Here is a 22,500-nt window from a genome sequence, read left to right as displayed (position 1 = left end):
TACAATATTCCTATTAAAATATGCTGCTTTTGTTTCAATTAATTTTGAAAATAATGAAGAATTTATTAAAATAATTAATTATTATTAAACTGGAGTTTTGGAATAAATTAACATGAAATTTTGAAAGAAAGTTTTAATTTAGATCGCTTTGAAATAGTAAAATTTTATCATAGAAACATGAGCAATCTCTGGTGAGTTGGTATCAGAAAGGTTTACATAGGTGCAGGTGTGGCCGTGTGGTAAGAAGCTTGCTTCCCAACCACGTGGTTCTGGGTTCAGTCCCACTGCATGGCACCATGGGCAAGTGTCTTCTACTATAGCCTCGGCCTGACCAAAGCCTTGTGAGTGGATTTAGTAGACAGAAACTGAAAGAAGCCAGTCATATATATGTAAATATATATGTATATGTTTGTGTGTCTGTGTTTGTCCCCTCAACATCGTTTGACAACCGATGCTGGTGTGTTTACATCCCCGTAACTTAGCGGTTCGGCAAAAGAGACCGATAGAATAAGTACTAGGCTTACAAAGAATAAGTCCTGGGGTCGATTTACTCGACTAAAATAAGGTGGTGCTCCAGCATGGCCGCAGTCAAATGACTGAAACAAGTAAAAGAGTAAAAGAGTATAGGTGCGGGCGTGGCCGTGTGGTAAGAAGCTTGCTTCCCAACTACATGTTTCTGGGTTCAGTCCCACTGCATGGCACCATGGGCAAGTGTCTTCTACTAGAGCCTCAGGCCGACTAAAGCCTTGTGAGTGGATTTGATTGACAGAAACTGTATGTAAGCGTGTGTGTAAATGTTGCGTACGTGTGTGTGTGTGTGTGGTGTGTGCCCCATCACCGATTGACAGCTAGTGTTGTCCCGGGGTCAATTTGTTCAACTAAAACACTTCGAGGTACTGCTCCAGCATGGCTGCAGTCAAATGACGGAAACAAGTAAAAGAATTGGTTAAGTCACTGAGGGAGCCACCGTGCAGTAACTAAGTCTGCTAGAAATAGCAGTCAAATATCCCAAGAATCAGAGTCATAGCTGGAATTCATTTAACCATAGGCTTGATTAACCAGGTGTGTGGTGTCTTCAAGCTAAGTAACAAAATCCAATTCCATTGAGCAGCAAATAGGTACCAAAGGATGAAACAATTTTGTTCACCTAGATGTAAAGACACACCAGAAAGAAAATAGCTCAATCCACCTTGCCGTAAATAGGAACCACGAAGTCACATAACCCAGTCCACATCTCTATAAAAGGGTGACACTACAGGAAATAGTGGCCTCTGAGTAAAGAACTGTAAAGAATTTAATCTAAAGGTTATAGTTCAGAGGATATTTCTTAACCGTTCCACTAAAAAAACTGAATTTCATGGTAATTCCAAGAATGATGTTAAATATCTACCAGAAAATAGGATTGGTATTTTCTGCAAGTCATGTCTCAAAACTTGACATATCTCAATACGAAATAGAAGAAAAAAAAAGATAGATTGGCATATAAAACTGCTTTCTGCGGTTAAGGGTAACGGAATTTGGAGTGGTCATATCTGATTTCTGCATTAAAAGGGTTCCACGTTTGTGATGTCTGACAGATTTAGCACTGCCAAACCTTTCAAAGATGGTATTTATGATGCGTTTTATCGTGAATGAAATTTCACTTTATCAAAGAGAAAGTTAAAAGATGAACTGAAGGCAAGAATTATAGAAGCATTGACCAACTTAAATAAGGAGACTGTCCAGAAGAGTTGCAGGAGATTCCGAAGTCGTCTGGAGGCCGTGGTTGAAGCCAATGGCGATTTTATTGAATAAATTTACTCTTTTAATATTTCAAGCTATTTTTATGTAATTTTGGTAAATATATCTGTTAAAATGAGATGTCAGTGATATTTTCATTTTTGCGTAATTTAGATGACAATTTATTCTCCACACCCTGTGTGTGTGTGTGTGTGTGTGTGTGTGTGTGTGTGTGTGTGTGTGTGTGTGTGTGTGTGTATGTGTGTGTGTGTGTGTGTGTGTGTGTGTGTGTGTGTGTGTGTGTGTGTGTGTGTATGTGTGTGTGTGTGTGTGTGTGTGTGTCTTTGCTTCCCACTATCATTTGTCAACCGATGTTGGTTCGTTTGTGTCCTCATAATTTAGTAGTTCAGTACAAGAGATCGATAGAATAAATAAGGAGTCTGATTTGTTTGACTAAGATTTTTCAAGGTAGGACCCCAGCATGGCCATGGACAAATGACTGAAACAAGTAAATGATATAAATCTTTAATCTTTTATTTGTTTCAATCATTAGTCTGTGGCCATGCTGGGGCACTGCCTTGAATTTTTAGCCAAATAATATCAACCCCAGTACTTTATATTTTTTTAAGCCTGGTATTTATTCTATCAGTCACTTTTGCTGAACCCCTAAGTTACAAGGATGTAAATACACCAACACCAACTGTGAAGCAGTGGTGGAAGACGAAGCACAGACAAGCTTCTTTCAGTTTCCGTCTACCAAGTCCATTCACGAAGAGAGCTTCGGTCAGCCCAAGGTTATAGAAGAAGATACTTACTTATGGTGTCACAGGTGCCATACAGTGGAACTGTATCTGGAACCAAGGCGATGGGTAGCAAGCTTCTAACCACACATACACACACACGCACACACACACACACTACACCATTCTGAACACACAGCAGTAATACCCACAGTGGTGACAGGCTGGCTGTAGTTATCTGCAACATTGATACCAGCGAGGACAGATGACATCATCCGGAAGAGACAGACAGACGTGTGATTAAGAAACCAAGTATTAGCATTACAAACCAAACCAAACCAAACTACACTGAAGAATTACAGATCTACTCATAAGACATGCACACACAGACCTTTTTTCCTAAAGTGAACATCTATCTATGTTCTAGACACACAAAAGCATTCTTAGTACACCCCTTATATAAATAATTATACAAAAGCCATGCTACTAGGAAAGCATACATTCAACACATACACATGTCTAAGACATCTATATATGGATACACCTACACATATACAAAACATACAAGAAGATATTACAGTCATTTACTGTCTTGTTTTTAAATTGTTTTAGTCATTGGATTGTGGTCATGCTGGGGCACCACCTTCAAAGATTTAGTTGAATAAATTGACACTAGTACTTAGTCAGGCAAATTGACCCCAAAACTTATTTTTTAAAGCCTAGTATTTAATTGGTCAGTTTTGCTGAACTGCTAAGTTATGGGGACCTAAATACACCAACACTGGTTGTCAACTGGTGATGGGTTGGGGTGGCACGCACGCATACAGACACACATAATGAGCTTCCAGTTTCTGTCTACCAAGTCCACTCACAAGGCTTTGGTTGACCTGAGGTTGTATAAGAAAACATATCAGGTTGAGTAAAAAGTAAGCAACATTTTCAACCATGAAGAATTTGTACCAGATTTTTGCAGAGTTTTGAAGTTTTTAAAACATTTTTTTGCAATTGTCTGATAATATAGACATAGACTTGCCTAAATGCATCAGTAAGTTAGCATTGATATTTTTTCCCTGTTGTTACAATAATCTGAAATGGGAATGTCAAAGCGCAATATTCGAGCAATTTTGCTATTCAACTTCAAAAAAAAAATGTAAAGCAGCTGAAACTGCTCGCGACATCAACGAAACATTTGGTGAGGAAATGACCAGTGAGTGGTCAGCTCAAAAATGGTTTAAACGATTTCGCAATGGACACCTGAGCCTTGAAGATCGTGAGCGTAGTGGATGCCCATCTGGATGCCCTTCAAGGCAGTGCTCCAGTAAGGCCATAGTCAAATGACTGTAACATAAAAGAATAGCATGGACATTAAATGATAATAATGGTATACATATCACACACACACACATGACAGGCCTCTTTCAGATTCCATCTACCAAAGCCTTATGAATGGATTTGGTAGACAGAGGAGTTTCAGATAATTCCCACAAGTCAACTGTTTCTTCATAACTTTCAGAAAAATTTATATTTCCTAAATGAAATTTTCTACAAATACCTTTCAGATGGTGTAGATTACAATTATATTGGAATTTAATGTAAAGAAAGGAAAAAGAAAAAAATTTAGTGGATACACACACACACACACTAATAATGTCTGTTTTTAGTTTCATTTTATAGATATATGTAATGTGTGTCAGTATGGATATGAGAGTGACCACCAACTTCAGGACTGGGAAGGCGAGGAGACACTTATGTAGGCATGCAGAATTTGAAGAGCTGTTGTCCTTTTTGGTTTGTTTATTATTATTTTTTTCCTTTTACTTGTTTCGGTCATTTGACCGCAGCCATGCTGGAGCACCGCCTTTAGTCGAACAAATCGACCACAGGACTTATTCTTTGGAAGCCTAGTACTTATTCTATCGGTCACTTTTGCCGAATCGCAAAACACAACAACATCGGTTGTTAAGTGACAGTGGGGGGGACAAACACAGACACACAAATACAAACATATATATATATATATATATATATATATATATATACAACAAGCTTCTTTTGGTTTTCATTGACCAAATCCACTCATATGGCTCTGGTCGGCCCAAGGATATATCGTAGAAGACATCTGCCCAAGATGCCATGCAGTGGGACTGAACCTGGAACCATGTGGTTGGAAAGCAAGCTTCTTACCACACAGCCACTCCATACGCCTACAGGAGGGGCTGTGCTTTTATTAGAGCTCAAAGAAACTTTTGGAATAAAAACAGAAGCTAAGAGAAAAGGGGGTTGGCAGTTTATTCAACAAATCCACTTGGACATTAAAAAGAAAAATATGGTGTACTCTTTTACTTGTTTCAGTCATTTGACTGTGGCCATGTTGGAGCACTGCCTTTAGTCAAGCAAATTGACCCCAGGACTTATTCTTTGTAAGCCTAGTACTTATTCTATCGGTCTCTTTTGCAGAACCACTAAGTTACGGGGACATAAACACACCAGCATCAGTTATCAAGCGATGTTGGGGGGACAAACACATACATACATATATATATATATATATATATATATATATATATATATATATATATATATATATAGGCACAGGAGTGGCTGTGTGGTAAGTAGCTTGCTTACCAACCACATGGTTCCGGGTTCAGTCCCACTGCGTGGCACCTTGGGCAAGTGTCTTCTACTATTGCGACCAAAGCCTTGTGAGTGGATTTGGTAGACGGAAACTGAAAGAAGCTTGTCATATATATGTATATATATTTATATGTGAGCGTGTCTGTGTTTGTCCCCCCAACATCGTTTGACAACCGATGGTGGTGTGTTTATGTCCCCATAACATAGCGGTTCGGCAAAAAAGAGACCGATAGAATAAGTACTAGGCTTCAAAAGAATAAGTCCGGAGGTCGAATTGCTCGACTAAAGGCAGTGCTCCAGCATGGCTGCAGTCAAATGACTGAAACAAGTAAATGAGTAAAAGAGTATATTAAGATAGGGGGGAGGGGAATAGAAAAAAAATTGACCTCATTTGTGAAAAATTTAGGACCTGGGTTTGCACCCATTAAGCACATTTCATTCTAGCACTTACGTCCATGGTGCATAAACGGTCAGAGACTGCTGGTCTGAAGGCAATCGCATTCTGAGTGATACTCCACCACTCAGCTGAGGAACGCACTCAAGTATTTTGTAGCTTTGACTGATAAAGGTTGTTTGATGTGGATAAACAAAACCATATAGCCTCACGAGGGAGGGAGTCCTTCCATGTCGCATGAAAATCAGGTGAGATTATTTGAGAGACGTAAAAATGTTTGTAGTGAATTGCTGAAGATGGGGGGGGGATGGATTTCGGGTAAACTGCATCATTACATCGTTATATAAGAGAGGGACTGAAAAGAGGAGGAAAGATGTAAAAAGAAAAAAAAACAAAACAGAAGGAAGAAAAAAAAAAAGGGAGTTTTGTGAGTGAAAGATGAGACAGCCAGCCTTAAAGAGAAAGAGGGAGGTGGGGATGACATAAAAGATTTGGGTTTAAAAAAAAAAGACTGAGAAAGAGAAAGGTGAGCGAGATGAAAGATTTAAAAATAGACAAACCTAAGTAGACAGACAGACACCCACAAAAAGAAGAGAAAATACAAAAAAAGTATAGAACCCCATAAGTACATATATATATATATTAGTTTATGTATATATTAATATTATCTCAGTTTAAAACAAACCTTTGACAATGTAAATATGTTAATAGTTACCATGGGTAGCAAAAATTACACAAAAAGCCAGGATATCACACCCGTTTTATAGGTAGCGATAGCAAGTTAAAGTGATGCATTTTGAGTAGATATGAATAATAACAATAAATGGAGCAAAAACACACAAATAAAAGTTCCTTTAATTCCAAAGGAACTTTTATTTATATGCGTTTTGCTCCATTTATTGTTATTATTCATATATATATATATATATATATATATATATATATATATATATATATATATATATGTTTTAGTTATTAGGCAGCTACCATGCTGGGGCAAGGCCATGAAATGTTTAGTCAAATAAATCGAGCCCAATACATACTCTATCGATCTTATTTGCCAAACCACCAAGTTAAAGGGGGCGGTATATATATATATATATATACATAGAGAGAGAGAGAGAGAGAGAGAGAGAGAAAGAGAGAGAGAGAAAGAGAGAGAAAAAGAGAGAGATAGATAGATACATACATACATACATATAGACATACGTGCAGAGAGTGAAAGCCCACATGCAAACATTCAAATCATTAAGCCCAAGACAACCCTGACTGAGTAGAAGGCATTCCAGGCGTGACCAACCGCTTCACTATATGTGCTTAAGTATTATATAAGGGACTACACCATCCCCTTTTAAAGAACAAAAAAAAATGGGTGTGATTTGAGAAGGGGGGGACGGAGATCAGTGGCCCAGTATAAAGAAAGAACACAGGCCCCACACATGTATATTCCGGTACAATGGCTTTCTTTATTTGAAACCCTTAAGTCGCGGCGGATGTGCTTGGGCGTTATGTATGCTGCCGTAACGCGAACGCCAACTGGAAAATACAAACTGTGTGTGTGTGTGTGTGTGTGTGTGTGTGTGTGTGTGTAAATTTTTTCGAGTGCTATGCAGTGAGGATCTAATCACGTCAGCGGCATGAGCTGCTAACTGGGGTCGCGAAGTACGGTGCGTGTGTGTGTGTGTGTGTGTGTGTGTGTGTGTGTGTGTGTGTGTGTGTGTGTGTGTCTGTGTGTGTGCCACGAGCAAAAAGCCCTTCGGGCAGAACATTTAACAATAGCAGCAAGCCTTTGAACCTAACAATAAAACTAAGTCACACAAAACTACTATCGAACATCAGAGCGTGGATTAAAGGATCATAAAGGGTTGAATCGAGGCGGTGGGGGGAGGAGGTGACTGCGGTGGGGTGAGGGAGGCGGAGGGTAATTAGGGCGATGATGTCAGCAGCAGTGATGATTGTTGTTAATGAAGGGAACGACGATGATGATGATGACGATTACGATGGCGATGATGGTGATGATGATGATAGCGATGGTGGTGGTGGTGGTGGTGGTGGTGCAGAAGTAGCGAATTGTGTAAGTTCTTTTTACTGTCGAACAATGGATCGATTCCTACTACATACACATTACGCAAAAATAAAAATAAAAGGAACGGCAAAGAAAAGGGCAGACAGGCAGGCTATCCCCCATTTCTTTCCGTACACACGAACACGTTCATCAAATAAAGTATGACAAATATATCTGCGTATGTGTACAATACATACACACAAATATATATAGGTATATATATTTGTGTGTATGTAATTCTTGTTACATGTATGTGTATTTTATGTCTTCGATTCCACCGTATTTTGGATACTTTATATATAAAAGTGTGCGTGCGTTAATACAGACATATACACACTACATTTATGTATGTGTATATATATATATATATATATATATATATATATATATATATATACACATAACAGAACATAGTGAATCAGTAGTAATATATCAAGACAATAGAATATACATACACACACACACATATATATATATAAGTATATATATAATAATACAAATATATATATATATATATACACTATACACACAGATTTCAGACAGATTTCAGACAGTTATATATATATATATATATATATATATATATACATACATACACACACACACATGGAGTAAAGAGAGTTGCCGTGTAAAGGAGGGCGGAGGATGCATGTGTGTATGTGTGCGTGTGTATGTATGCCTGTGAGTGTGTGTGTGTGTGATGAGACCGAGTGCGCGCGAGCGCGTGTACATGTGAATCCGTTAAATGTTTGCGGGTTTTGTGTTTTGACTTCACTGAAGAATATACACAAACATACACACACAAAGAAATGTATTTTTTTAAACACCCATCAACAGTAGAACAACAACAACAACAACCAAAAACCCCCACAAAAGCCACAGTAATAATATAAAATAAAATAAATATACAAAGTAATAGAGAAAACCGACCTTTCTTCTAAGAATCGTCGAAGCCGCTTTCGTATTCGCTTTTTCCGTCGTCATCTTTGGCAAATAATTTCTGGGGGGGGGGGGGTTCTTTTTGTGTTTTTTTTTTAAAATCCGTAATGTGGAGACAAGTGTAGTAACAAGGCAAGCCGTAGCGAGGGGACAACGACAACGGCAAGCGAGGCTTTGAGATGCAGAAGATAGCTAATGAGCGCCTAGAATACACAACGATGGGGGTTGGGAATTCAAACTTACTTCATCTACACCAGCACATCACACACGGTCTCTCTCTCTCTCTATCATCTGTGTACCTCTCTTTCTCTCTCTCTCGTAGTCATCAGACTAATATAATATGTACACAGACATGTATACGATATATATATATATATATATATATATATATGATGTGTTGTGTTTTTGAGCGTGTGCACTTATGTATGAAGTTGTGTCTATCAACTGCCTATATATCGGCGGTTTATTTGAGGCCTTCTGTGTGTGTGTGCATGTGTGCGTGTGCGTGTGCGTGTGTGTGTGTGTGTGTGTGTGTGTGTGTGTGTACGGAAATTTATAAGCTGTGAAAGGTATATAATATATTAAAAAAAAACAAAGTATTTGAGCGTGCGATTCTATGCGTCTTTGAACGTTGATAAGACTTGTAAAAAGCCTTATGTGCGTGTGTGAAAGAGAGAGAGAGACACACAGATAGTTGGAGGAAGTGTAAGAGAACGTGTATGTATGTGTGTGTGTGTAGAGAGAGAGAAAGAGAGAAGCAAGGATATAGACAGAGGGCGGGATAGAGAGAGAGAGCGTGTGTGTGTGTGATGAAAAGACTGAATGAGTGTAAATGAGTGAGTGATAAGTTAAGTGTGAGATAGAGAGAGAGAGAGAGAGAGAGAGAGAGAGAGAGAGAGAGAGACAAGTTCCACTTCTGCTGTATCCAATATGCGGAAGCTGGTTTGTCAAAAGTCCTCGATCAATGATGGAAAACACACAGAGGGGAGGCAGAAAAAGATGGGTGCATATATATATATAATATATAAATATCTGTGTGTGTGTGTGTGTGTGTGTGTGTGGACACACAAAGTCCCTCAACTATAGATATTAGCTCAGGGCTACGTCAGTTTTGTTTCGGGGTTAGTTTTTTTTTTACATATACATACATACAAATAGATGTTTGTTGCAAGACTAAGAATTACGACTTTTGGTGAGGATTTTAATGGATGAGGGAATGTATGCCTCAGCGCATATATATATATACATATATATATATATATATATATATATATATATATATGATGGTGGGTGGGGATAACTATCTACGTCGTCCTTCCGTTTTGGAGTTTTCTAGCACGACCCCCACCAACCCAAAATGCCTTGAAAACACTAGCAGACTTCTCTCAGCAGCCAGAGAATATATGGTGTCCCAGCTTGCAACAGCCATTCTCTTCCTCTTTGCCACCCTCTCACACACACACATTCTAATTCACCCTTCTCCTCTTAATAAACCGTTATTGTATATATATATATATATATATATATATATATATATATATATATATATATATATATATATATATATAGGATGAAAGGAGTTTGAAAATGTTTTTCGTTTTCTGAGTCCTTGTTTCCCGTCTTTCCATTTGTTTTGGGGGGGGGGGGGGGGGGGCTGCTCCTCTTAATTTTATTGTCATGTTTTTAACCTTTTTAATGTCTTATTTTTTGTTTGTATGTTTTTGGCTGGGCGAAAGGGTTTTTTTATCCCCTTCACTTTAACGTGTGAATGCGAAGTTATGGAAAGATGGAAATGAAAAGAACAAGTAAAGAGTTTATCATAAAAGCGTGTGTGTGTGTGTGTATGTGTATATGTGTGTGTATGTGTATATATGTGTGTATGTGTATATATATGTGTGTATGTGTATATATGTATGTGTATATATGTGTGTATGTGTATATATGTGTGTGTATGTGTATGTGTGTATGTATGTGTATATGTGTGTATGTGTATGTGTGTGTGTATATATATGTGTATGTGTGTATGTGTATATATATGTGCGTGTGTGTATGTGTATGTGTGTGTGTATATATATGTGTATGTGTATATATGTGTGTGTATGTGTATATATGTGTGTATGTGTATATGTGTGTATGTATGTATGTGTATATGTGTGTATGTATGTGTATATGTGTGTGTGTGTGTGTGTAAGATGGAGTTTTTAAAAAATAAGAAAAGTGTTTAAAAAAGAGAGAATGTTTTTAAAAAATGGTGAAAAAGAGAGAAAGTGAAATATTAGAAAGCAAGAATGAAGGGAAAACACGGGTTGATAGAACGAAGAGATAGAATTCTTTTTTATAAAAATGAGAAGAAAGAAAGAAAGAAAGAAGAGAGAAAGTAGAAGATAAGAGACGAAGATAGAGAGAAAGAAAGAAGATACAGAGAAAATATGGTTTCATATTTCTATCATAATCTTTCGCTAGCCACCACCACCCACCCCTCTCCCACGTTATCATTCCTCTATGTTCTGTATATAACGCTGCCCCCACCACCACCACCACAATCCCCATCTCGAATCTTTCCGTCTTTCTCGCCCCCCCACCACCACCACCATCATCATCACCATCTCGAGTTAACCTATCAGTTCACTCATATTTATATCTTCACCTCTACAGTTGATGAAGATATAAAATATCTCTCGTTTTCTCTTCTACTCCAGCCACCATCACTGCTTCTTTTTCCCCTCCTTCTTCACCACCCCCTTTACATATCTTTCTACAGTGTATGTATATATATATATGTGTATATGTATATAATAGGCTTTCCTTCTGCTGTCGATCCATTCATAATGGTTAAACCAGTTATCTATCTATCTATCTATCAAACCAAACGACCCAACCTACCCATCCGAGAATACCAGACTAAATATCCGGCAAATTTAGGACCGGAAGTGTCCCGGATTTCTGGATTTTACGGTTTTTCGGAGACAGTCTATATAGTAGATAAAACACACACACACACACACACACATAAGTTACGGGGACGTAAACACACCAGCATCAGTTGTCAAGTGATGTTGGGGGACAAACACAAACACACACACACACACAAGTTCAAAAATAGACAAAAAACAATAACAAAAAAACAACAAAGTGAGGACGTAATACGGATAGTGTTATTAGACGCTCGGGAAAGGAAAGAGAGAGAGTATGACGTTTCGGGCGGAGCCCTTCGTCGGAAACAAGGAAAGTTCAAAGAATGGAAAAACGGAGGAAGAGAAAATCGGCACCGATGCCCACGAGGTTACATATATATATATATATATATATATATATATATATATATATATATATACGGCGGGCTTCTTTCAGTTTCCACTCACAAGGCTTTGGTCGGCCCGAGGCTATAGCAGAAGACACTTGCCCAAGGTGCCACGCAGTGGGACTGAACCCAGAACCATGTGGTTGGTAAGCAAGCTACTTACCACACAGCCACTCCTGCGCCTATATTTAATTTTCATCGATCCATTTAAGAATAAAAAAACCAAAGAAAACTATTTTCAACACACCATATGCAAATTAACCAACTTCAAAAACAGGGTCTATTTTGGGGACCCAGAATGTAACTTTGTTGCCGCGGCCGGGGTTGGAACCCGGCCCTTATAATAATAATAATAACAGGGTACAGCAATATTGGTCTCAAATTGTAGCACAAGGCCAGCAATTTCGGGGGAGGGGCTGAGTCGATTACACCGATCCCAGGGATCAACTGGTACTAATTTTATCGACCCCCAAAAAGATGAAAGGCGAAATCGACCTCGGCGGAATTTGAACTAAAAAAAAATAAAAAAATAAAAAAGACGGACGATATGACACCAAGCATTTCTGTCCGGCGTGCTAACGATTCTACCAGCTCGCTTGCCTTCACCGGGTACAGTAAATACTGCATGATATTGCACAGTAATTCCCGGATTTCTGGAAGCCGGATAAGAGATCCGGTACTATAACTCATTCTCACTTATATTCCAGTTATCATCACGGATTTTTCTCGTTCCTCTTCTCCATCCCAAAACACGTCTTTCTTTCTTTCTCGCAGCCGATTCATTCAAAAAAGATGGTTAAACTATAGGCGCAGGAGTGGCTGTGCGGTAAGTAGTTTGCTTACCAACCACATGGTTCCGGGTTCATTCCTACTGCGTGGCACCTTGGGCAAGTGTCTACTATAGCCTCGGGCCGACCAAAGCCTTGTGAGTGGATTTGGTAGACGGAAACTGAAAGAAGCCTGTCGTATATATGAATATATATGTATATATTTGTGTGTATATGTTTGTGTTTGCCCCCCCCCCCCCACAACATCGCTTGACAACCGATGGTGGTGTCTTTACGTCCCCGTAACTTAGCGGTTCGGCAAAAAGAGACCGATAGAATAAGTACTAGGCTTACAAAAGAATAAGTCCTGGGGGTCGATTTGCTCAACTAAAGGTGGTGCTCCTGCATGGCCGCAGTCAAATGACTGAAACAAGTAAAATAATAAAAGAGTAAACTATCCCTCCATGCCAAACCAATCGAACCATCCAATCCATCCTACGTATCAGTTTTCCTATTTTATCTTCGGGAACAAAAAAATAAGTTTTTATTCCTTTTCCAAAATTTTGGCAAACGTTCTTATTTTTTTTCGTTGTTACTTTAATCTTTTTTTTTCCCCGTCTTTTTTTTCCGTCAGTCAAACATCTATTCACCCGAGGCCAATACTATCAATCCATTTATTTATATCGATCTGTCTGATTGGATTTGTCCACCACCACCAATCTGTCTTTCGTTCGTTCTTATTTTCTCTTTGGCGCGCACATTACGCTGCTTTCGTAGAACCAACCGTTATTTACTATGCTGTGGCTTGTGATGGTAGCAGAGAGCTGATAATGAAAGAGAAGATGGTGGTGGCGGCAGTAGTAGTAGTAGTAGTAGTGGTGGTGGTAGTAGTGGTGGTGGTAGTGGTGGTGGTAGTGGTGGTGGTAGTGGTGGTAGTAGTGGTGGTGGTAGTGGTGGTGGTAGTGGTGGTGTGGTGGTGGTAGTAGTAGTAGTGGTGGTGGTGGTGGTGGTGGTAGTAGTACTAGTAGTAGTGGTGTGGTGGTGGTGGTAGTAGTAGTGGTGGTAGTAGTGGTGGTGGTAGTAGTGGTGGTGGTAGTAGTGGTGGTGGTGGTAGTGGTGGTGGTGGTAGTGGTGGTGGTGGTGGTGGTAGTAGTGGTGGTGGTAGTAGTGGTGGTGGTAGTAGTAGTAGTTGGGGTGGCGACAGTGGTGGTGATGATGGTGATAACGGTGTTGATGGTGGTGGTGGTGGTGATAGTAATAGTAGTAGTAGTGGTGGTGGTAGTTGAGGTGGTGGCGGCGGTAGTAGTAGTAGTGATGGTGGTAGTTGAGGTGGCGGCAGTGGTAGTGATGGTGTTGGCGGCAGTGGGTGGTGGTACCGGTACTGATGTTGGTGGTGGTGGTGGTGACAGTAGTGGTGACGATGATAGTGGTGGTGATAACGATGCTGATGATGATGATGGGCGGGGATAAACGATGCTACTACTACTGCTGCTGCTGTTGGTAGTGGTAGTGGTGGTGACAACAGCGTTAATGACAATGACAATGATGATGGATCTCACACCAACTTCCACGAATACTTTTTCTACCATTATTACTTTCTCCCGCAACCACCACCACCACTCACCACTCACCACAAACGCCGCCACCACGACCGTCACAGGATACTGGCCCACCCACCCACCCATCCATGCACCGCATCCACACTTCCTCCCATCAACTTCTGTCAACCTCTCTTTTTCTCCTCCCCTCCCCTCCTCCGACTTCTCCCTAAGCGCCACAACCATTCTCCAAGTCTTTTGTCCTTTTCTTTTTATTTTGTGTCAATGTACAATTTCCTCCTTCACCGCATCTCTCCTCCTCCCACCCTTCCTCCAGTTAAAACACAAGAGTTTCCTCTCACACTCTCCCCCCCCACCACCACCACCATCCGGTAATTCACTAAAACATTCATTGACTCAGCCAAAACATTTTCTCTCTCATTTACCATGTTCCTCTCTGCGATTACGCGCGCACACGTGTATGTGTGCGCACCATGCTATGTATATAGATAACTATATATATATATATGGAGTCTCAGCATTTTAGCTGCTATTTCTGAACTTCGGTATGTGGTGAAGCAACTGTTTGCTGATCCCTTTATGTTTATAAATGTATTCATTTCATCTTTTTCATTTTATCTAGTTTCAGCTCATGAGCTGTGGCCATGCTGGGCTCCACCGATAATGGTGTTTACATACCGAAGGGCTTGGTAAAAATTATTAATTATTAATAAATTAATAAATTGATAAACCTTTACCCCTTTAATTGTAATAATTTATATATATATATTATATATATATATATATATATATATATATATATATATATATATATATATATATATATATACATATATACAGGGTGCAGTGAATAAATTGTCGTCTAAATTACGCAAAAAATGAAAATAACACTGACATCTCATTTTAACAGATATATTTACCAAAATTACATAAAAATATCTTGAAATATTAAAAGAGTAAATTTGTTCAATAAAATCGCCATTGGCTTCAGGCCTCCAGACGACTTCGGAATCTTTTGCAACTCTTTCTGGACGGTCTCCTTGTTTAAGTTTGTCAATATTGCCATAATCCTTGCCTTCATCTTTGGTATTACAAGTTTTGTAGGTCTCTCGCTCAACTGTGCCCCACACATAATAATCAAAGGGGTTGCAGTGTAGGGAGTTGGGTGATCAGACATTAGGGGTGATGTGGTCGCAGAAATTGTCTGACAGCCATGACTGGGTTCTCCTGTTTGTGTGGCATGGTGCAGAATCCTGTTGCCAGACATAGTGTCTTCCAGCAGCCACCCTTTTGACCCAGGGCAGCACTACCTCCTCCAAGCACTTGATGTAGACCTCCATGTTGAGTCTGAGGTCGTGTGGGAAGATGAATGGAGGCATAAAGTTGCCATCACTGGTCATCACTCCAAACACCATGATGTTGAGTGAATGTTTGATTTTTGTCACTCTTGGTATATGTTTTGGAGACACAGCAAGCCAATGGTTGTTCTGTGTTCACCATCTGATCCTGGCAGAAATTTTTCTCATCTGGAGAAAAACCAAAGCATGTTCGGTTGGAGGGGATGCTTGAGTTTGTTCAAAAGCTTCATACTGTGGTCTTTCCTCTTGTCCTTGATGGCTTGGGATAAAAATTGTCCCTTTCTCATCTTGTACGAGGAATACCGAATGTCTCCATGCACTACCTGCCTGATAACAAACTAAAAGTGGTGCTCCTGCATGGCCGCAGTCAAATGACTGAAACAAGTAAAATAATAAAAGAGTAAACTATCCCTCCATGCCAAACCAATCGAACCATCCAATCCATCCTACGTATCAGTTTTCCTATTTTATCTTCGCGAACAAAATAAAAATAAGTTTTTATTCCTTTTCCAAAATTTTGGCAAACGTTCTTATTTATTTTCGTTGTTACTTTAATCTTTTTTTTTTCCCGTCTTTTTTTCCGTCAGTCAAACATCTATTCACCCGAGGCCAATACTATCAATCGCTGTCAATCATGACACAGATCTCACCAACAAATTCAGGAGTTCTTTTTTTTTTATCAGAACGATCGGAGTGAGTTTTTCGAGCTGCCATACCTTCACAATTACCATTAGACACACCCAACTCTTTCCAAATCCTCTGCACTGTCCTCCGATTGACACCCAAACACTCTGAAATGTTCATATCAGAGTTTCTGGCATGAATGCCCTGGAACTATGTGGTTGAGAAGCAAAGTTCTTTATTTCATAGAATTGGCCATACGCCCTAACATAGAGTTGCCAGAAGCAAGGGCTAGACAAATACATGAATGAATGAAGATGATTACAGGAATGGATGAAAATGAGAGGGGCACCCTAACCACACAGCCACACCTGCATGTGTGTGTGTAGATACACACACATTGTATGCATTCGTGTGTATGTATACATATATATATATATACACCACGCACATATACTGTATTTCAACATGTATAAGGAATCATTTTTTTGTCAAAAATTAGGTCAAAAAATATGGGGGTTTCTTATACATGAATAATATTATAATCCTGTACAAAACCTTTTTTTGAGTTGAAGGTGATTACAGTAACATGACACGACATATTTACACACAACAAACCATGATACACACTTGTTTGTTCATATATATATATGTATGTATATATATATATATATTTACATATATATATATATATATTTACACACACATACACACAGAGTAATTAACAGAGCTATGACAGCAGAAAATGCATACTTAAGATCTCAAGTGCAGCAGAGAGTCAGAACTGTTGTAATACTTGAAGCTGCTTAGCATTTTACACAATAGAAGCAACAATAACAACAGCCAACTGGTCACAGCAAGCATGCACACAAAAGAAAGAGAGAGAGAGAGACTGAGGGAGACCGAGAGAGAGAGAGAGAGAGAGAGAGACCAGATCAATTCCAATCTGCATTGTCTATTTCATCCAAGAGTTTTAATCACAACTGGTCTTATAGCGGTTATCTATTTTTTGTTTTTTTGTTTTCTGAGCTGTCTTTAGATTTAAACCCTTTTATTACCAACCCGGATGAAACTGCCTCTGGCTCTGAGTACAAATGTCTTGTTTTCTTAAGTTTTGAATCAAAATCTTCCACCAAACCTTAGTCACAATTTATGTTCCTAACACTAACTGAATGATGACAAAGTTATTTTACTAAATTCTTTGTTATATTTAAAGTAATTAAAAGAAACACAGAGCATCTCAAAATAAATACGGTAACGAAAGGGTTAAACTCATCAATGGCATTTTCATTGACAAATTATTTTGACAACCTAAGTCGATCCAAGCTTTTCAGTTCACAACATGACATATAATTTATTTGTAATTTATTATGGCATGACTGTCTAGTTGAAAAGCTTGCTTCCTTACTATGTGGTCCCAGGTTCAATCCCATTGTGTGACACCTTAAGTGTCTTCTACTACAACACCAGGTCAACCAAAGCTGTATGGTAATGGATCTTGAAAAGAGCCCACCATATTATCATCACTTATCTGCATTTAACACACACACACACACACCACGCATGGCTGTATGGTAAAAAAATATATATATATAGTGTTGAGGACAAGTTCTAAGATTAAAATCCATTGTAATTTTAAAGCATGGCAGCTTGGCCACTCTTTTTTTGTTTTTTTATTTGTCAGCCCTCACAGCTGTTCTGTCTCCTCTTTCCCTCGTAAGCGACCATGAGGTTTGAACTTCAATTGTTGTTGTGTCGATGCAGGAATTAAAAGACAACAGTTGAAGTACCGAATGTATTCCCAGGAAATAACAACACCGAACTAGTTCACACACAAGACTGCATTCCACAGAGTCACAAACATCATTAAAAAAATTATATATAGACAAGCATAGAAAAGTAGTCACTAAAACAATGATGACTATATATAGACGATATATATATATATATATATACATACATATAGACATACACACATATATACACAAATATACACATACACACTTGTACACACACATGTATACATCACACATGTACACACGCATACATGTATACACACACACATGTATACACATGCGTATACATACATACACACACGTATACAAGCATACACACACATGTATACACACACACGTATACATACATACACACGTATACACAGATGTATACACACATACACACACATGTATACACAGATGTATACACACACACATGTATACAGAGACAAGTATAGACATACATGTATACACATCTATACATACAAGTGTGTATGTGCATACACACACACACAAACTACCAATGAAATACCCACAGAGCATGTAATTTGGAATTAAAGAGCTGAACAATGGTAGCGGTTAATACCAAACTTGCTAATCTGCACCACCATCACCACCACCACCATCAGTACCATGCTATTAGACAGAATCAGTAGAGCTGCAACGACAACCAAATGTCTTGTGGTATCTTGTTACGTCTGCTGTTCAAATCCAGCTGGGGACAACTTAGCCTTTCGTCTTTTACAAGGGTCAATAGGTCTAAATATCTGTATGTGTGTGTGTGTATTCTTTTATTTGTTTCAATCATCTGACTGCAGCCATGCTGGAGCACTGCTTTAAAGGGTGTCAGTTGAAGAAATTGATCCCAGGACTTGGTCTTTGTAAGCCTAGTACTTATTCTATGGGTCTCTTGCCGAGCCACCAATTTATGGGGACATAAACACAACAGCATCAGCTGTCGACCGATGGTACAGTGGGAGCAAACAGCCACACAAATATGAATATATATATATATATATATATATATATATATATATATATATATGTATATACATATATATATACACATACTTTCTCACATCTGGCCGCATATCCTTTTTTGTTTGTTTATTTCACTGTTTCATTTTCCTGTCTTGTTTTCCGTCCGCCACTATCCTCCATGGAACAAATTTAATTTGTGTCCTTGGGAAGAGCCATTTTAACCATGCATCCTGCCCTAACTCTTCGAAACGCCAGTGTTATAATGGTGGCAGCTGATGAAGGAAATGTTCTCTATGTGGCCTGTGTGTTTTTTGTACCTTGTTTATCATTTTGTCCATGTTCTTTTGCAATGTCATGTACCCAGATATGCATCTATATATACATGTAGATGAAGGTATGTACAAACATGTACATATATATGCATATACTCTTTATATATATATATATATATATATATATATATATATATATATATATATATATTATATATATATATATATTATACACAACAGGCTTCTTCCAGTTTCCATCTACCAAATTTACTCACAAGGCTTTGGTCGGCCCGAAGCTATAGTAGACCCAAGGTGCAATGCAGTGGGACTGAAACCAGGACCATGTGGTTGGGAAGCAAGTTTCTTACCACACAGCCATGCCTAAATTTCTAACCATTCGAGCTGTTGCCTAGTCCAAAGCAGACATACACGAGTAGACTTCTGATCAAAACTACTCTGGCTGTGACCATCCAGTCTTTATTTCCGAGGTGAAGTGTATACATTTTCCAATGTGTCTTTTTATTTCGAGACAACAAGCTCTAATGTAAGGGAGATTTGGCTGCTATTTCTAGAAGACCAAGCAATCTTATAAAGGCACTCATTTAGTCAAGTCCCAGGGGATAGGGAATGATAGGGGTCATTCTATATTCTACCCCAAAATTCTTTGCCTTGTGCTTCTTTGCTAAACAGCATTTCCTGTCCTTATGCTCAGAATTCGAATTACTCTGAAGTTGACCTTGCTTTCTGTCCAATTGGGATCGATAAAATATGTTACCAGTTGAACACTAGGATCGGTGTGATCAACTTACTCCCACCCCTAAAACTGTTAGCCTTGTCCCAAAAGTTTGAAACCTTAATTATTACCTCCACCTTAGCAAAGGTGGAGGTATTGTTTTCAGTGGTGTTTGTTTGTCCATGGACAAGATATCTCAAGAACTGCTGGATGGATTCGGATGTAACTTTCGGGGATGTTTGGCCTCCTGACTAGAATGAACTAATTAGATTTTGGGATTGAATCTGGATTCTAGATTATTTTTCCCGTCTTTTTACTTAATTTTTGAGAGTGGTCGGGTTCATTTTTAGTATTGTCGTTTGTGAGAGCTGTCAAGTTTATTTCAGATATTCTCATTTTGAAAACCATTTCTGGCTAATTGTTGAGAGGACGTTGGCGTTGCCTTGGCAGACGTTTGCGCTCTCTGACAGCCCTGGAGAGAGGTACTAAGAGGGAGATGAACAAAGAGAGAGAGAAAGAAACATAACAAATAACAGTGAAGGAGTCCAGACACAGCGAGATACAGACAGAGGGAAACAGAGAGGGAAAAGCAGAAAGAAAGAAAGGGGCACAAAAATATTTTAAAATTTTATTTACCTTAATGACACCAACAAGAGATTTCCTTGTTTTTGGTTTAACCACTGGCCTATCAGTTGCTGGCATGGACCGTCGTCTCAGAGAAGGGCCTCCCGTAGTTGGTGCACATGTCTCCATAGTTGCTGCTGAATAGTCGAAGCTGTCTGGCACCGGACCAGCCCATGAATAGTCAACCATCTGTTTGAGAACCTGCTTTCGAAAACTTCCAGTTACTCTTCTTTGCAAAGTATTCTTCCATTTGGGTCTTTCAAACTGAAGAGAAGCCAACAGATATATATTATTTTATTTTATTTATCTATTGACAGACAGACAGACGGGGACAGACAGACGGACACACACAGACGGGGACAGACAGGCGGACACACACAGACGGGGACAGACAGGCGGACACACACAGACGGGGACAGACAGGCGGACACACACAGACGGGGACAGACAGGCGGACACACACAGACGGGGACAGACAGGCGGACACACACAGACGGGGACAGACAGGCGGACACACACAGACGGGGACAGACAGGCGGACACACACAGACGGGGACAGACAGGCGGACACACACAGACGGGGACAGACAGGCGGACACACACAGACGGGGACAGACAGGCGGACACACACAGACGGGGACAGACAGGCGGACACACACAGACGGGGACAGACAGGCGGACACACACAGACGGGGACAGACAGGCGGACACACACAGACGGGGACAGACAGGCGGACACACACAGACGGGGACAGACAGGCGGACACACACAGACGGGGACAGACAGGCGGACACACACAGACGGGGACAGACAGGCGGACACACACAGACGGGGACAGACAGGCGGACACACACAGACGGGGACAGACAGGCGGACACACACAGACGGGGACAGACAGGCGGACACACACAGACGGGGACAGACAGGCGGACACACACAGACGGGGACAGACAGGCGGACACACACAGACGGGGACAGACAGGCGGACACACACAGACGGGGACAGACAGGCGGACACACACAGACGGGGACAGACAGGCGGACACACACAGACGGGGACAGACAGGCGGACACACACAGACGGGGACAGACAGGCGGACACACACAGACGGGGACAGACAGGCGGAGACACACAGACGGGGACAGACAGGCGGAGACACACAGACGGGGACAGACAGGCGGAGACACACAGACGGGGACAGACAGGCGGAGACACACAGACGGGGACAGACAGGCGGAGACACACAGACGGGGACAGGCAGAGACACAGAGACGGAGACAGGCAGAGACACACAGACGGAGACAGGCAGAGACACACAGACGGAGACAGGCAGAGACACACAGACGGAGACAGGCAGAGACAGACAGACAGATAGATAGATAAATAAATCGATAGATAACCATACAGAGACAGAAATATAGGGATAGACATAGATAGATAGATAGATATGCATACACACACACACACACACACACACATCGTCATCATACATGCATTTTTCATACTGGCATGGGTTGGATGGTTTGACGGGAGCTGTCCAGATTCCAAAATGTCTGTTGGCTCCTTCAACTGGATGCCCTTCCTAATGCCAACCACTTTACAGAGTGTGCTTTTTACATTTTCCCCGCATGGCGCCTTGGACAAGTGACTTCTACTATAGCCTCAAACCAACTAAAGCCTTATGAGTGAATCTGGTGGACGGAAAATGAAAGAAGCTTCTGAAGTATATATCTGCATGTGTCTGTTTGTCCCCTACCACTGCTTGACAACCAGTGTTAGTGTGTTTACATCCCCATAATTTAGCAGTTCGACAAAGGAGACCGATAGAATAAGTACCAGGCTTCAAAAAAAAAAAATCCTGGGGTTGGTTCATTTGACTAAAAATTCTTCAAGGCGGTGCCCCAGCATGGCCACAGTCTGATAAAAGAAACAAGATAAAAGGTAAATGCTTACACTACCAAAAGTGTTGAGGAAATTAGCACCCATTTTTGTTAGCTGATGACTAAAATTAGCCCA

At 40.1% G+C, this 22,500-nt stretch overlaps 1 protein-coding gene across 2 annotated transcripts in view; it reads right to left on the bottom strand.

Moving 5' to 3' along the window:
• The window catches only part of LOC106877941 (rhotekin), a 141,378-nt gene that overhangs the window by 107,252 nt on the left and 11,626 nt on the right, over positions 1–22,500 (bottom strand). For both annotated transcript variants that reach the window (XM_089362286.1, XM_089362285.1), the window contains exon 2: positions 20,495–20,746. In XM_089362286.1, coding sequence (XP_089218412.1) covers positions 20,495–20,746 — 252 coding nt within the window. The remainder of the gene's footprint in view (positions 1–20,494; positions 20,747–22,500) is intronic.

Source organism: Octopus bimaculoides, chromosome 14 (assembly GCF_046866305.1).
Source record: "Octopus bimaculoides isolate indiv1 chromosome 14, ASM4686630v1, whole genome shotgun sequence".
Taxonomy (NCBI): Eukaryota; Metazoa; Mollusca; class Cephalopoda; order Octopoda; family Octopodidae; genus Octopus; species Octopus bimaculoides.
The sequence above is the reverse complement of the archived record's forward strand: the minus strand, read 5'-3'. Positions and strand labels throughout refer to the sequence as shown.